The sequence below is a fragment of the Vulpes vulpes genome, chromosome 13 (genome assembly GCF_048418805.1).
Source record: "Vulpes vulpes isolate BD-2025 chromosome 13, VulVul3, whole genome shotgun sequence".
Classification (NCBI taxonomy): Eukaryota; Metazoa; Chordata; class Mammalia; order Carnivora; family Canidae; genus Vulpes; species Vulpes vulpes.
In genome coordinates, this window is record NC_132792.1 from 145932763 (window position 1) to 145948419 (window position 15657).

The 15657-nt window shown below is 57.0% G+C and overlaps 1 protein-coding gene across 3 annotated transcripts in view; it reads right to left on the reverse strand.

The window, feature by feature from the left end:
- KIAA1614 (KIAA1614 ortholog) overlaps positions 1–14896 on the reverse strand; it is a 42071-nt gene extending 27175 nt beyond the window's left edge. The window contains exons 1-4 of one of the 3 annotated variants that reach the window (XM_072733252.1): positions 14710–14891; positions 11904–12847; positions 11104–11167; positions 1381–1524 (exon numbers count right to left, since the gene is read on the reverse strand). In XM_072733252.1, coding sequence (XP_072589353.1) covers positions 1381–1524; positions 11104–11167; positions 11904–12847; positions 14710–14747 — 1190 coding nt within the window. In that variant the 5' untranslated portion in view covers positions 14748–14891. Of the gene's footprint in view, positions 1–1380; positions 1525–11103; positions 11168–11903; positions 12848–14709 lie in introns of all 3 variants that reach the window. The other 2 variants (XM_072733253.1, XM_072733254.1) reach the window with 2 other exon arrangements.
- Between the last annotated feature and the right edge of the window lie 761 nt (positions 14897–15657).

A 15657-nucleotide genomic window follows, 5' to 3' on the forward strand; every position in this document is an offset into this window, starting at 1 on the left:
TATGGAATGGCGCAATGATGTGGACGGGGTGTCACTCCAGGAGCAGCCACCTACGTGAAGTGCTGGTCTGAATGCCCTTGAACTTGTTCTCTTCATGTCCAGTGGGTTCACCCTCACCCCTGGCCCCAGCATCATGAAAGCAGGATAATGCCCCAACCTGTCTTTCTGACTCCTCTCCATCTCTACAGACCTCATATCCAACTGCCTGATAAGCATTTCTAGTGCATGTTCCATGGGCAACACCCTCCAAAGCCTGACCTGGACCTCGACTTCACCCCTTAGCTAATGCCCCCCCCCCAAAACCGCCAGATACCCTGTCAGATCCTGGGTTTTCATCCTGGATGCCTCCCCTTCTCACACTTCCATATCCAGTTAACTAAAGGATTACTGGAAAGAGAGAATGCTCACATGGTGCTCAGTATGCGCCAGCAGAGTTCTAAACACCGGACGTGTATTACTTCACATAACCCTGTAAGACTGGTACTACGATAATTCCCATTCTGCAGATGATGAAACTGAGGCACAGAGACTTCCCCGAAGGCATACAGCCGGTAAGTGGCAGAGCCTGAATTCAAACCCAGTGGTCTGGTTCCAGGGTCTCTGCTGCCTCAGTAAACCTGCCTGCTTCTGACTCTCGGCAATCTCTTGTCTCCTCCTCCTCCTCCCTGTCACACCTCACCAGGATTACAGGGCCGCCCCCTCCTGCCCCAGGCCCCCAGATCAAATACATCCCTGCAGCCAGAACAGCTTTACTGAGGGGCAAATGTGATCATGCTCTCTACCAGCTAAAAATCCTTCAGTGGCTCCTAGCTATTACTGGAGACGTCGAACTGTTCCGCAGGCCTGGAAGCCTCCATGACGGGCCTCCACTGGGCTCCCTGGCCTTCAAGCCACTCTTCTCTCCCCCATGAACTCGGTGTTTCTGCTCAGGGTTTCTGCCCTGGACTGCTCACCACCCCGGCCTCCATCCTCTGCCCCATGAAGACAGATATCTCCTTCAAGGCCCCCCTCAGAGGCCGCCTCCTCTGGAGCCTCTGCTGTCCTTTCCGAATGGAGGTAGGGGTTTCCTGCCCTGCATGCACATCTCTCCTCTCCTATCCCACAGTCCACAGAATTGTCCTGATCTGTGTGCCTGTCTTCCTCCCTGGAGATTGTGACATCTGTCCCCCAGGGAGCTCGGATCATGTGTCATTCACCTGTGACTACTCGATGTCTAACACTTGACAGTTAAGGTGTGTTGACCGACTAAATGAATTAAATCAAGGGCCTCACATGGGAGCCATAGCCAGAGGGAGGAGCGAGCAGCAGCATTTGGGCTCCTTCCTACCTCTCCTCCCTGCCACAGCCCTCCTCGGCCAGCCTGGCCAGGGCCCCACTCACCGGCTGCCCCGGGCGACAGTGGGCACGATATCATGGCTGGCACGGAGGGGCCGGGTCCTGGCCTTCATGCGGGCACGCTGCAGCAGATGCTTGGCTTCCTCATGCCTGTGGCTCAGCACAGACTCCGGCTTGGGACCAAAGGTCCTGCAGGGTTGCACACAGGCCAGAGCAGGCGGGGGAGGGATTAGAAGAAAATAACACGGATTAGAAGGGCTTTCACAGCACTGAGCCCTACTATGCCGGGAAAAGCCTGCATGTGCAGCCTTCCTCGTCCAGCTCCCACACAGAGGCAGCAGCCTGAGGGCCACGGCCTGGGGCAATGGCCCTGAGGGTCTCTGGACAGGGCCGGGGAGCTAGCCCACCTTGGACATCTGCTCTGGGTCTGGAGGCAGAGAGCCCAGGAGGATCTAAGAAGGGTAGGGGAATCTCCAGATTATTCTATTGTCCCTTCCCTGGGCAGGCAGCGGGAGTTATCTGGGAGAACGGGGGAAGGGCCTGGCGTGGTTGGACTGGGCCTGTGCCCAGCCAGATGGTCTTTACACACATCACCTCCCTCTCTCCTTCTGCTTCTCTTTGCACCCACATGCACCCACGCAAGCCCCCACCACAGACATGAGGAGTCAGGCCGCAGCCCGTTGCATTCTGCTCCTTTGGGGGGATGACATTTCTATAAATCCTGGTGCTTGCTTGCCTCAGTCCCAATCCAAACCCGTCAGGCATTGGCTCAGGGCGGAGAGAAATGAAGCTGGACCCACACCAAGCCTGCAAATGGCTCGATTTTCGTAATAATAAGGGTCCTCCACCAGCCCAGCCCCCCCGCCCCCAGATGTGCGGCCTCCCCGGCCCATCCAGAGCTGCAGCCCTTTCTCAGAGCTGTCCCGCAGACTGTGCCAGCCAGCAGCACCGGGTAGAGCAGTAACCGCAGCCCACAGCCTCCCACTGCCAACCTTCTCTCTCCACAGAGCTCTCTCTCCCCAGCCAGGCGGGCACAGGGCAGGTGTGCTCTCCGCTTGACAGATGAGGGTGTTCCGCCGCAGACAGGAACATTTGGCACGTTGCTCAAGGTCGAACATCCATGGAGAGCAAAGCAGACGATCGCCAGCCCCAGTGCCTCTGGTACCTCTGGTATCCTTCCCACACCCTGGGTCTCCTCCTTCCTCCCATCTCTGGATCCCAGGGCAGGCTGAGAATGTTTGTGGCTGGAGTCAGACACACTTTGACGTGACTTCAGCATCCCCTGCGGCTCACTGTCCTCACTGTCATATATGCGGGGCTGTCCTCACCAGGGAGGCTCCACAAAAAAGAGAACTCAGGCAGGTAGAGGCTCACCCAGGCCTAGATCCCAGACTGCAGCCCCCCAAATCCCTCATTTACCCACTGCACAGGTGACCCGGAGAAAGGGGCCTGAGGGGGAAGGAAGCGAGCAGTTTCCTGGATGACAGGTGACAGATGTGAGTGGGAAATGGCATAACTCAGGAGCCTCCTTGGGACATCCTTGGACAAGCTCTGAGCAGCCGATGGTTCTTTCTTTTTTCTTTTCTATTCTTTTCTTGCTTGCTTTCGTCTTTCTTTCTTTGTTGCTCATTATTTGCACCTAACCTTGCTTTGGGGCCCAAGGGAAAAAAAAAAAAAACAAACCCAAACTGCTACAATAAAGGCACCATCTGTGCATCTGAACCCTGGCAGGGCCCGGGCAGAGTTTTGGAAATCAGGAGGGTTTGCTGGAGTGACGTGAAAGTGAATCTCCAGGCCTGCGGCCCCGTGAAGCCTCCTTTGGCAGGAGAGGCCTCGCTTTGCACAGCTTCCCAAGCAGGCAGCTCCTCCAACGCACTGCTGAGAGCAGCTGCGCTCCCTGGGGCGCCTGCTCCGACAGCAGAGATAATGAGGTTACCAGCCCGAGAGACGCCCCTGCAGCCGCGGGCCTCTGGCTGCGGGCCCGCGCGCTCAGAGCCTTCCGGTGACAGCTGTGGTTCCCCGGCTGTCGGAGGGCATTTGTCACAAGACCTGGTGGGCAGGCAGGAGGGCCCCCAGGCAGCTGGCCAGATGCTGCCAGGACTGGCCTTGCCCTCAGGTTTTTAACTGTCTCTCCAGCTTTGCTGTTTCTTTTCTACTCCCTCTACTTGGAGCTGTTAATTCTTTCTTTTTCTTCCTTCCTTCCTTCCTTCCTTCCTTCCTTCCTTCCTTCTTTCTTTTCTTTCTTTCTTTCTTTCTTTCTTTCTTTCTTTCTTTCTTCTTTCATCCTTTCTTTTTTTCTTTCTTCTTCTTCTTTTTTTTTGTCATCAGCTGCCCTGCTTTGGTTCCTGGCAGACAAAGCTGCTTTCTCCAATGATTAGAAAAGTAAGGCTTTTTGGGCTCCTGAAGGCATCCATGTAGTAACATGTTGAGTAGGGAGGGGAGTGGCAGCCACTTTCACAGATGGCAGTCAAGGTGAGCAGGGCAGGAACTCCTGGCCGCGACCAGCCCGACCAGCCAGCCGGTGGAGAGGAACAGGGGTGGGGGGTGCAAGCAGCTGCAGTGCGGGGGATGCTGAGCCTCTCCCAGCCTAACTGCCCGCCCCCGATCCATCGCTGCACCATGCTGGTCTGCCCAAGGGGTGCCAGCCCTGCCAGGCAAACAGGTTCAGACTCTACCATCTGAGGGAGGCTTTCCAGTCTAATCTGGCCCTGGCCTCTGCCAAGGGCACACACAGCCCTCGAGCCAACCCCTCCCCATCATGGACCATACCCCACAATCTCAGCTCCCACATTTGTAGAAGTTTCCTGGAAGGGCCGGGGCAGTCAGTGCATGGCTGGGCTTAGGCAATTCCATCTCAGAAGAGACAGCTTTGCTACCCTCTTGAAAGCTGGCATGTCTGGGATTCATTAGCTCAGCAGGCAGGGCATGGAGATTAAAGGCCTGAGTGCTCGTCCTCCCTGGGCCTTAGTCTCCCCGTTGGTAAACAGTGGGAGCTGGGGGGTGGGGGAACTTGCACCGTGACCTCATGAGTTCAGGTCTTGGCCAGGTGGTCTGGTGTACCACAGGGTTGGGTGGGGGGATTTTGAGGTCCTCTCCCTGGGGAGTTCACACCACAGATATTTGGCCACCAAGAAGCAGCAACACCTACAAGGAACTAATTGCTGGGGACAGTGGGAGTGTCCCTGGGATTGGGGATTGTGGCCCTTCCCTCTGTCCCTCCAAGCACCAATGTCCCAAGCTGATTTCAAGGACAAAGGTAGCATGAGCCCCCATCTGGCCTGTCCATCCAAGCCAGTTTCCTGGTGAGGAAACAGGCTTAGCTCCCACCTCAGCAACCCTCATGGCCAGACAGGTGGAGATCTCAAGTCAGGACAGCCACCACTCCTCTTCTAGCCAAGGGTGGGGATCAATAGGACAGAATGGCCTCTTTCTGCAGCCATCATAATCCTGGATTAAAATAATAAGCTCCAGCAAGTCTGGGTCTAACCCTTTCATCCCAGGAACCTCAATCGGGGAAATAATTTGGAATATAAAGAGATCTGATAGTTCCCAGAACGTATAGCATACAGAACATATACATCTGGGCATCTTTTATGCCCAGAATTTGTTCCATCTTTATATACAATGAAGCTTCTAGATGACCGAGGACTGAGCTTTCCCACTGTTACACTGTGTGTAGTTTCCCAAGTGAAGAAAAGAGAAATGATGGGCCTGACATGGATCCCTGACTGCGTGCACCACGCGGGTGGGAAGCTATCCAGAGTGCACTATCACAGCCGTCTTCCTCCTGGGGCTGCAGGACACTGACAGGCTGGAGCCAGGGTGCTGGTGACAAGAGTAGTTCTGGGGCAGCCTAACTGGGTCCTAATGCTGGGCTGCCCCTTACAAGCAGGTCACCCTGGCAGGTTACTTTGGGAATAAGCCTCAGTTTCCTCATCTGCTAACTAAGGGCTCAGTTGATAAGTGAGTTCAGCTCCTCAAAAGAGCTTATCCCAGAGCCGGGCACTGGGGAAGATTCGATCAGTGCTAGCATCACTAGTACTCTTGCTCTTATTGTCAGTGCTGTTATTTTAAGTTACTCTCCCTCTCATGAACAATCCTTAACCATGAACTGAAATCCCTGCCGAAGAGATCACCTTGTCTGCAAGGGGAAGGTATGTTTGGAGGGGAAATCATCCTAAAGCTCAAGAACGGTTGGTGGTTTTGCCCTAGACAGCTCTTGACAGAGCTTCACAGAAAAGGCAGTGTCCATAGAATGGGAGCCAGAGGGGACTGGTTGCAGAGGGAAGCTGTTGCCCAGAGAAGAAACACGTACTTCCCAACAGAGAAGGAAGAGGGCATCCTTAAGAATGGCTGCTGTCGGATACACCTATCGCACTTAACACTTTCAAGAGGATCTGCTTGGAGGCAAGCAGAGCTTCCTGAAGACGCCAACTTCTTACTTAGGGGGAGCAGAGCGGTTGGCTCTGTTCTTGCCTTCTTGAAGGCTAACAAATGCCCTACGGGGCTGCCCCTCTGGTGAGGAGGGGAGGCAGGTGCTCAAGACATCCCCAAATAGGAGGGAGAGTGGCCAACTCAACTCTAGAGGCCAGGAAGGAGGGCTTCCTCTTCTTGAACTTCAGCCTAAACCCCCGCAGATGGTCTACAGGAAACGAGCTTTCTACAGCTTCTGTACGTGAGTGTGGTCATGACAGCTCCAAGTGGCACTAGGTGTGCAACAGGGCTTCAAGTGTTAGCATCCTTCCTTCTCCACCCAAGACTTAGTATACTAGATAATCGAGAGCACGGTATTTGAACACTAGTGAGTGGCTTAATTTTTTTTTAAAACTCCTGGTAGGCTTGGGAGTGCCAAGGGGGCTTTCTTCCAGTTTCCCTCTATGTCTGTATATCTGAGTCGAGGGGCAGGATGGCGGTGGCTGGGGATATGCAGGACAGGCTGTGGCTCTGCTATCCTTCACTACTCCCTTGCCTCAGGAGGTCCTCAGTTACCCCTGCAGCCCTGAGAATTCTGGGGATGCACAGGAGTAGCTCTTCTCCCATGCTCACCCCCACGACTCATCATGCCCCCGGATCCTAGGGACCCAGAAGATCCAGAACCTGACCACTAAGCCAGAGTGACCTCCAAATCCTCTCACCAGCTCTGTAGCTGGCCACAGGGCCCAGGGCCCAGGTCCCGCACTGTCTAAAGACGTGGTCATCCTACGGAGGCACTGGGTACAGTAGGAGGAAGACAGTGAATGTCTCTCTGTATCCTACTGCCCAACCCAAGTCTCAATTCCAAAGGTCTCCATAAATGGAGAGCCAGCCTTCCCACCCTATATCCTGATAGTATCTATGCATTCCGCTTCAGCCTTGTGGAAAGCATCCCTGCAGGTCCCACCCACCTGGAGTGTCCTCTCCTGTTTCCATCCAGATCCTATCAAGCCCACCTACACTCCTGCGTGTGTGCCTCTGCCAAAGATTTTCTGAGCGCCTGTTCTGTGCAGCTGCCTGGCAGGCAACCGGGCCCTGGAGATAAGATCGGCACAGTTTCCGCCCCCAAGGAGCTCCAGGAGGAGACCCACCAGCAGGAGCTATGGCCAGAGCTGGTGCAGGCAAAGATGGCAGTGAGCGCAAAAACGGGCAATTCCCTCTGAAATCCTACACAGTGGTCGGGTCACAGGGTGCTCTCCAAAAATGCTAGTTAATATGTTAAGTTTTAAAAAGCCAGAGATTTCCTCCTAGCCGTGGGCCTGACCACTTGAACCACGGGCCAGGCCTCTGAAATTCTTGGGGGCTCCCTGCCTGCCTCCCTTTAAACTGGAGTCTATAAACTGCTTTGGGGCAGGGAGTTTTGACCTCTAGCAATCCCAACGGGCGCCTGAAAAGTGGGACCCACCAGGGTGTGAGCTGCTGCAGGCTGGCACTCGGCCTTCTCTTCTCATGAAGCGGTGTGAGTACGGGACACTGGGCTTTCCTTGAGCCTCAGCTTCTGAAATGGGCATGATTCTGCCGCAGGGATGGGGACACAGTCCACAACCTAGGGAATCCTCGGAGTTTCCCTCGTTATTAGAGCACACACAAAACACAAGCCCAGAGACTCTCCATTTTCCCCAGAGCAGAGCAATAATTAAAGCCCTGCAGACCCGCTTGAGGGTCTGGGGCACTGATCACATACGGAAGGTGCTGATTTGAGCCAGAGCAGGCCTCAAGGGGGCGCCCTGGCACCTGGAGTGGCCCATGCCCGGTGCTTTTTGCTCCTGACTCCCTTCCGTGCAGGGCCGGGGCTGAGGACTGCGCTGATTGCTGCTGCACCTCCAGCTTCGCATATGTCTTGCACAAGCCGGGGTAACTTGGGATCCTAGGGCAATCTGAGAGGCCAAGAAGGTCCTGGCCATTTTATGGAGTGGGGATGGGATGCCCACGGGCTCCTAAGAATGGAAGAGGGCAGAGTCCCCCTGAGCAGAGCACCCGCTTCACTCTCTTCCCCACTCCTGTCTCTGACAGCCTGTGAACAGGTGGCTGACCGCACCGGTGCCCGCTCGCCCTCTCTGAAGTGCTCATCTCCCACCTCATCCTCTCCCCGAATCAGAACCGGACTTCCCAAGTCATCTCAACAGTGGCTTGAGAGAGAAACAAGATCAGGCCGTGGAGCCCGTCACCTCCCCTTCTCTGCCTATCCCCAAGAACACCCAGCAGGCACTGGGGCAGGCACCCGAGGAGTGGCCTATGGGGTGCGAAGAGGACAGCTGTGGCAGTGTGGCATAAGGAGCTCTGCCTGCAAATCCTGGTTCCCACACGTAATAGCTGTAGGACCCTGGGCAAGTCACTTTACCTCTCCCCAGAGGGGTCTCTTTGTCAGGGGAACAATCACTACAGTTAGTTATTGGGATAAAGTGAGAATGTGGGCAGAGCACTTAGCACAGGCCCCGGCACACAAGAGGGGCCGCAAGAGGGCGGTGCTGGCATGGTCTTCTGGAGGGAAGGACTGGCGACGGGCATGGTCCAGCTCTCCAGGACTCCACCTTCTCTTGCCCCTCAGTAGAGGGGACAGCCCTGGGTTCAGTGTCGGAGGTCTCCTCTGCATTTGGCCCTTAGCATTTAGGGTCCCAGGGCACCTCTGGTGTTCCTGCAGCATCTCAGGTGTCCCACCCACATGGCCGACTCTCTCAGTGCCTGCCCCCCACCCGAGGCTGGCCCACACCCCCATCACACAGTGACAACTGTCTCAGGCTCTGCGGTAAACATCATTTCATGAGCTTCTTGTCTTATCACCATGCAAAGCAGTAACAACTGTAGACAATTATAACTAAATATGTCTTAGATGAACGTGGTCAAATAGATATTTGACCACAATATGGAAAGACACTGATGCTAAACCTGAGCATGAAGCTGGACCTTCTCTGCCTCAGACCCTCAGAGGAGATCTGAGGCGTCAGGGCCAGAGCATGTCCTGACCCCCTGAAGGGCAGCCCCCATGATGCCCGGCCACAGCTTCAGAACACTCCACTGCCAGGGCCCTAGGCCCCTCTGCACGGACACTAAATCCCCAGGACAGCAGACCCACTGGCACTCCTGGATGACAGCTGAGAGAAGCATGCCTTATTTCAGAGGTCTCTTGGGAAGCTCAGCCATACAGAAAAGGCATCAATAAAGCAATCCCCCTTAGGGGACAGACGGAACCTGCAGTGTCTTAGGGATTACTTTAATATCTGCCCAGGAGACTCAGGAGCAGAACCAAATGAGGAGGGCAGCGCGGGTGGCTCAGCGGCTTAGCGCTGCCTTCGGCCCAGGGCCTGATCCTAAAGACTCAGGATCGAGTCCCAAATCGGGCTCCCTGCATGGAGCCTGCTTCTCCCTCTGCCTGTGTCTCTGCCTCTCTCTGTGTGTCTCTCATGAATACATGAATAAAATCTTTTTAAAAAAAAATACCAAATGAGGAGCTCTGTCCAAGGGCGGGGTCGGGGGTCCCAAGACATGGCTGCTGTTTCTTTCATCCTTGAACTAGATACGTTCCCTGGCCCTTCGGCCTGGATGTCTGTTCAGTAGGGGCCTGAGCGTAGGCTGCCGAAAGAGGTCAATGGGGCACTCTGCATGACCTTCCAAACAAACCAGAGGACAAAGTTTTTCCCCATGCCAACTCTATGCCCAGATATATGCTGGGCACACTCCTAAAGCTCACTTAGGCAACTTCTTTCTCCACACAGACACACACACACTTGCCCATCATACATATACATATATGTGCACACACCTGCACATCCTACACCTGCACACATATACCCTCCCTGAACCCTAAAATGTTGCAAGTGGCCTGGCAATTTAGACCATAGCCCAGAAATCCCCGTCCTGAGGATTCTACACAAATGCTACCTCCTCACAAGACTAGGGGGAAAGTCCCTTCCTTCGCCATGGTTGAGGTTGTCCTCCATTAAGACAGATATTTTTATTACTTATTATCCAGTAAGCAAGTCAGGAGCTTCGGTTTCTCCTTTCAACAGTGACCTCTGGACAAAACCCCCAGTGGCCACATCTTCCAGGTGGGCCTCTCTCCGGACCGGGGAGGAAAGGTGTGAGCGGTGGCAGGCAGAAGCAGCTGCAGGAAGTGGAGGCCCCAGTTGCCTCCTCTATGGGCTTCCCGGGAAGGAGGAGGGGACAAGCGGAGGACAGGGTGTCGCTGAGGACCACAGTCCTTTCTACAGTCACACTCCTCCACACCGTGGCCAGGCTACGGGGGGACCTGGCAGAGGGGAGTTAATGATGATTCCCAGTCATAAATAATGAGGGACTGAAGGAGCCAGACAGTCCCCTCTCCACCAGGCCCTAGGCTAAGACCCCTGCAAAGGCCAAGCAGATGCTGGATGACCTGAATCTGGGCGGCCCTCGATTTGTGAAAGCAGGACCCGGGGCCCCCATCCACGTTTTCTGGAGGGCAGGTCAAACAAAGTGAAATTTATTTAGGGAATGGCCTGGTGATGAAGAAGCAACAAGGCTGACCTCTGCCCTCCACAGAAACCAGAGGATCCTCACCAAGTGATGTCACTGCACAGCTGGCAATACGGAGCCAGGGGCTCGGCCAAGACTGAGGCCAACCTCTGAGCGGGCTCGAGGGGTGGCAGGTCTGGCCCACGATGGCCCCACTGCCCCACAGAGCGCACATCCTGCCAGGTCAGGACACCACCCACTCCGGAAAGTGGTCCCACTGCCCTGACCACCCCGCTGTGCCGGCTGCCCAGAGACATTGGTGGAGGGGCTGCAGCAAAATCTGTGGGACGTCACAGGTGAAGCTGGGAGAGATGGACCCCTTTACAGGAGCCAGCACACCACTCAGATGGGAAAGGAACTGGGCAGTAAAAGCTTTGCATTTGTGGACTTGCCCTCAGGATTTTCCCAGCCATTCTCTCGTGTTAGCCTCGCCACACTCCAGAGGGATACTATCTGGGCCGCTTTAAAGATGCAGAGACAGAGCCCTGGGCTGGGGAAAGGACTCCTAGGGACTCCGAGCTGGTCATTGGCAGTGTTTCAGGCACCGTGCCCTGTACCCACGGGTCGTCCTCAAGCAGCATCTGGGCACCAGTGGGCACTGGTGGACACTGACCCCTTCCCTGGGGTTTCCGATACAAGGGTCCATGGTGGCCCACCATCCCCCAGTCTGCTGGTGCGGGGGCAGGGGGCAGGCCTGCCTACCTCTTGCTTTCTCCCCTGTCCTGGTGCTGGGCAAACGAGGGGGCCACGGCAAGGAGGGCGGGAGAGGATGGGTGCCCCCCATCCTGGGGCACCTGTTCTCACCTGTTCTGCTCTGAGTCCTGCAGGGAGATGCCGGAGTCCCAGTCCACGTCCCCTGCTGGCCGCTCTAGGACACAGAACAGAAGCGGAGATGAGGGCAGAGCCAGAAACTGGGCTCTCAGCTGCCACTTAATAAACAGAGAAGAAAGTTTCTTCCAGAAGCAGTTTACTCCCCACATAAATTCAACCCTACTCTGTGTCTCAGCCTAAGAAGTGGAGACGCAGCTTGTCATGGTGGCAGCTGGTGGGCACTGCCATGGGCCAAGGGGACTGTGTGGGTCCTCTCAGGTGTGGGGTGAGGAACGGACTTTTGGAGTGGGAAGAAGGAGGTGAAAGAAGGCGTTCTTGGGCCTGAATATTTACATATCCCTGCAGTGCTGCCGCCTGAGTGCAGCCCACCGGACGGAACGCCTGACCTCTCTGTGGGCAGGTTTTCCACCAGAAGCCAGTGAGGTCCGTTGGGAACTGGGGGCAAGTCACTGGAGGGAGGTGCAAAAAGCCACCCTGGCAAGGGCTGGAAGCCACGGGGAAGAAATAAATCATGGTAGCCTTCTCCCCAAGCACAGAGGGCAGCCTCCAATTGGTCTGGGGGTCTTGGGCTCTTTAGCAGACAGGCTCGCTTGGGAGGTGGTAACGAATCTACGTCAAAGCAAGAAGAAGAGGACATGTTGAGAAGTGAGGTGGCAGGCAGCTGCGCTCATCTCCATCTCCCACCCCACCCTCCACAGGTATCCTCCATCCCCTCGTCTCCTCCTGGACTCCCTCCTGCCTCCCACCACCCAGATCTACAGAGTGAGCCTCACCTGGTACACCTCCGTCCCAGGATGGAGTCCAGGCTGGGATTCCCACATTGTGGGGGGCCTGACCCCCAACATTTAGCATCTCCTGCAGCAGAAGGCGGTTCCTCTCCACCCGGTCAGACAGGGACAAAGGACTGCCACCAGTGCCCACAGCCCCCAGGTCTCCAGCTCGCCAGAGGCCCCCTAGCAGGGCTGGCCTGGGAACAAAGTCCTCCTCGCAGGTCAGAGATAAGTTGTCCAGGTCTCCCCCCATGATAAGACCATCCTGAAGGGCGTATGACCTTCCTTTCCGCAGGTTGGGCATGACGGTGATTTTGTTACAAGGACCAGGGCCCCCAGGCTGGCCTGGAGTGACTCTGTGGACAGGGCTCTCTTGCAAAGAGCCAGGCCCCGGCGGCAGGCTCCTCTCATTGTCAGGCAATGCCCGTACTGCTTCCGGAGGCCACGGGCTCCTCCCATTCCAGCACTCAGGCCCAGGAGAAGGCGGCCTGGGGGGTCTGGGCCCCCTGTTCCTGGCAGGTTCCTCCTTGTTGACTTCGCCGTCCAGCTGCCCACAGGTCAGACTCTGAGCGGGGAGGACCACCTTGGCCTCTGGCAGGGAAGACCCCTCCGACAGAGGCCCGGCTCCACCCACCTTGACTCGCCTACATTTGGGTTTCTTGGGTGGCCGCTCGTGAGAAGCGAGGCAGGGGCTCACCCCCGGTTTGCCTGCCATCATTTGTTCCTTCAAGGCCCTCACTTTGGACTCCAGCACAGAGGGACCTTGGAGCTGTAGCCCCCATGCCCTGGGATGCTGGGGTGCCAACAGGCTGGGTGTTCTGTCTTCCAGAGAGCAGGACCAGGGTCTTGGGAGGTGTCCATTATCCAGCTGTGGCTCAGGACCACCTCTCTCCACAGCTGAGGTCATCTCCATGGAGCTAGCTGTTGTGCTCCCTATTTGGGTCCCTCTGGAAGAGAAAACAGAAAGAGCTCCTGAGACCCAGCATGGCTAGTAGCTCCAGCAACCTCCTGGGTCCCCAAAGTGCCTTGGCATGGAGCCCTGTCCACATGAGAACAACCTGGGAACAGAGCTTTAAAAAGTATAGATCAGGGGCACCCGGGTGGCTGAATCAGTTCAGCATCAGCTCAGGTCAGGATCTCAGGGTCCAGGGGCTGAGCCCCGAGTCAGGCTCCCTGTGAGCAGGGAGTCTGCTTCTCCCTCTCCTCTCTGCTCATGCTCTCTCTTGCTATCTCTCTGCCTCTCAAATAAGTAAATAAATCTTAAAAAAAATAAAAGGGAGAGAAGCATAAATCATTGGATGGCACAAATAAGTTATTCATTGAGTTTTTTGCTTCCAAGTCTGAGCAGTGGTCTAGTTTCTCTAACCCCATTTTACAGACGGGGCACAATGAAGCTTCAAACAACAACCAAGTGTGGACCAGAGTGAAAACAGGGGCCAGACCTCCCAACCCCCGGGCTCCATCTCTGCTGACAGGCCCTCTCAGTGGAGGATGTCAACAAGCCACAGCACCCGTGCGGGGCTGTGCTCCAGGGGTGGCCGTGATCAGTCACGGACTCCCATCCACATCTGCTCTGGGCCAGGCAGGCCTGCGAGAGCTTTCAAACACCCTCACACACTCTGCCAGAAGGGGATTATCTTCCTCGGTTTTTTTTTTCACAGACAGAGAAACTGAGGCACCTAGCGATTCAGTCAACTAAAAGGAACTAATAGGAAGTTGGATTAGGGATGCAAATCTCCTCCCAAGGTGGGGGCTCTCTCCAAGCACTCAGTGATCAGGTGATCACTTACCCCCCACGCCCCTCATTCTGTAGAGGAGACTACCCCTCATCTGGAGGGTTTAAGGGACTTGCCAGAAATACACAGCTCCTCGGTGGCGTCGTTGATGTCAATGTCTTCACCGAGAATGCAAGTGAGCAGGGGACAGTGGGGCCAGCAGGGAGCAGCGGCTCAGGGCACTAGTATCTACGCCACCCTCCGAGAAAATGCTCCTTTAACATCATGCAGTTAGATGTGTCCCACGTGAAGTAAACTGCATTCACAGAAACCCATTTCTACATAAGTTACAAATTGGGGGTTAGTTTTTTCACTTCATCATTAAAAGTTCACCATAAAGTTCTCCGAAATGGCAAGTCCCTCTGTAGTCCTTTGTTACAATTCGTTTCATGCCCGTTTCAGGACTGTACGTGGTCCATGAAGCAAAACACAGACAGAATGCAAAGGCCCCATCAGCCGAGGCTGTGAAGTGTGAGGAGTATCTTCAGGAGGGCGGGATCACTTCCTCCCACCAGTTGATCTAGAATTGACCAACTTTCTCTTTGCAGCCCAGCCACCGAATCCTCTCTTCCGAAAGTTCAGTTCGGAAAGCAGGGGATTCGGGGCAACGCCAGCCGGGCACAGACAGCTTTCTGAGGGGCAGCCCGTGGAGCCGCATCCCCGCGCAGGCCGGCTCCCCGCGCCCTCCCAGCCTCACCCCTCCCAGCCTCCCCCACCCAGCACCCTTCCAGTTCCCGCCCGTAGTCCTCCCAGGCTCCCCCCTCCTCGTCCTCCCAGCCTCCCCCCTCCTAGCCTCCCCCCTCCCAACCTCCCCCCCCCCGCACCCTCCCAGCCTCCCCCCTCCGCACCCTCCCAGCCTCCCGCCCGTCGTCCTCCCCGCCTCCCCCCTCAGCCTCCCCCCTCGCACCCTCCCAGCCTCCCCTCTCCCAGCCTCCCCCCTCCGCACCCTCCTAGCCTCCCGCCGTCGTCCTCCCAGCCTCCCCCTCCCCGCCTCCCCCTCCCCATCTCCCCCCCCCTCCCTCCCGCGTACTCACTGGGGGCCGCCGCCCCCGGGCTGCGCCGCCCCCTCCATCCCGCGGTGCGGCCCTGCTCGGGCCCTGCGCCCTCGGTCGGGGCCGCCTCCTGCGTGCGGGGCCGCGGGGGCAGCGGGCGCGGCGGGGGCTGCAGGGCGGCGGCATGGGCGGCGGGCTCCCGGCCCTGCCAGCGCCCGGGGAGGCCGGCAGCCGAGCGAGCGAGCGCGGGGGCAGGAGGCGGGGCGGCGGAAGGGGCTGGAGCGGCGGGGCCGGGCCCCACGGCGGCCCCGGGGCGGGAGCGCGAGCGGGCGCGGGGCGCGGGGCGCGGGGGGGGGGCGGGGGCGCGGGCGGGGGCGCGGCCGGGCAGGCTCCCGGGAGGCGGCTCGGCTCGGGAGGGGGCTCGACGGCTGCGGGGGGAAGCTGAGGACTGCCCTTTGTCTGGACAGCTTCCCCGGGGAGCTCGGGCCGCCCTCTCCCCAGAGGCCAAGGTCATCTGCTGCGCTTTCCCGAGGCGCGAGGGTCCCCGGGTGGAGGCCGGGCCGGACCAGGGGGAGCGGGCCCTGCACTGCCAGCCCCTGGGGGGGTCCGGTTCTCAGAGCCCCGGGACCCCTGGAGAGACCCTGTCACTTTTTCCACATCTTGGAGGAAGTAGCAGCAAAGGGCCCTGAGGCCCTAAGGCCCTAAGCAACGGGGCTTTCTTTCTCTTTCCACCCAGAGGGAGGTAACGGAATCTCACCTGTTTCCAAACATTTGTTGCAAAGGACAGGAAACAACAAGAGAGTTAGGAACCCAGGAGATTCCAGTAATCTCTCCAAAGGGAAAGTGCTCATTCATCTTTCCCTCAGCCGGACGAGCTTCTCGCTCAGGCGTGGGTGGCTCCCCTATTGGTACTTGGGTACTGCTGTCACCAACTAGAGGACAGGCACAGCAAGGGTAAGGACCGCGCAACGTGCAAAGTGCCTTCGTCCA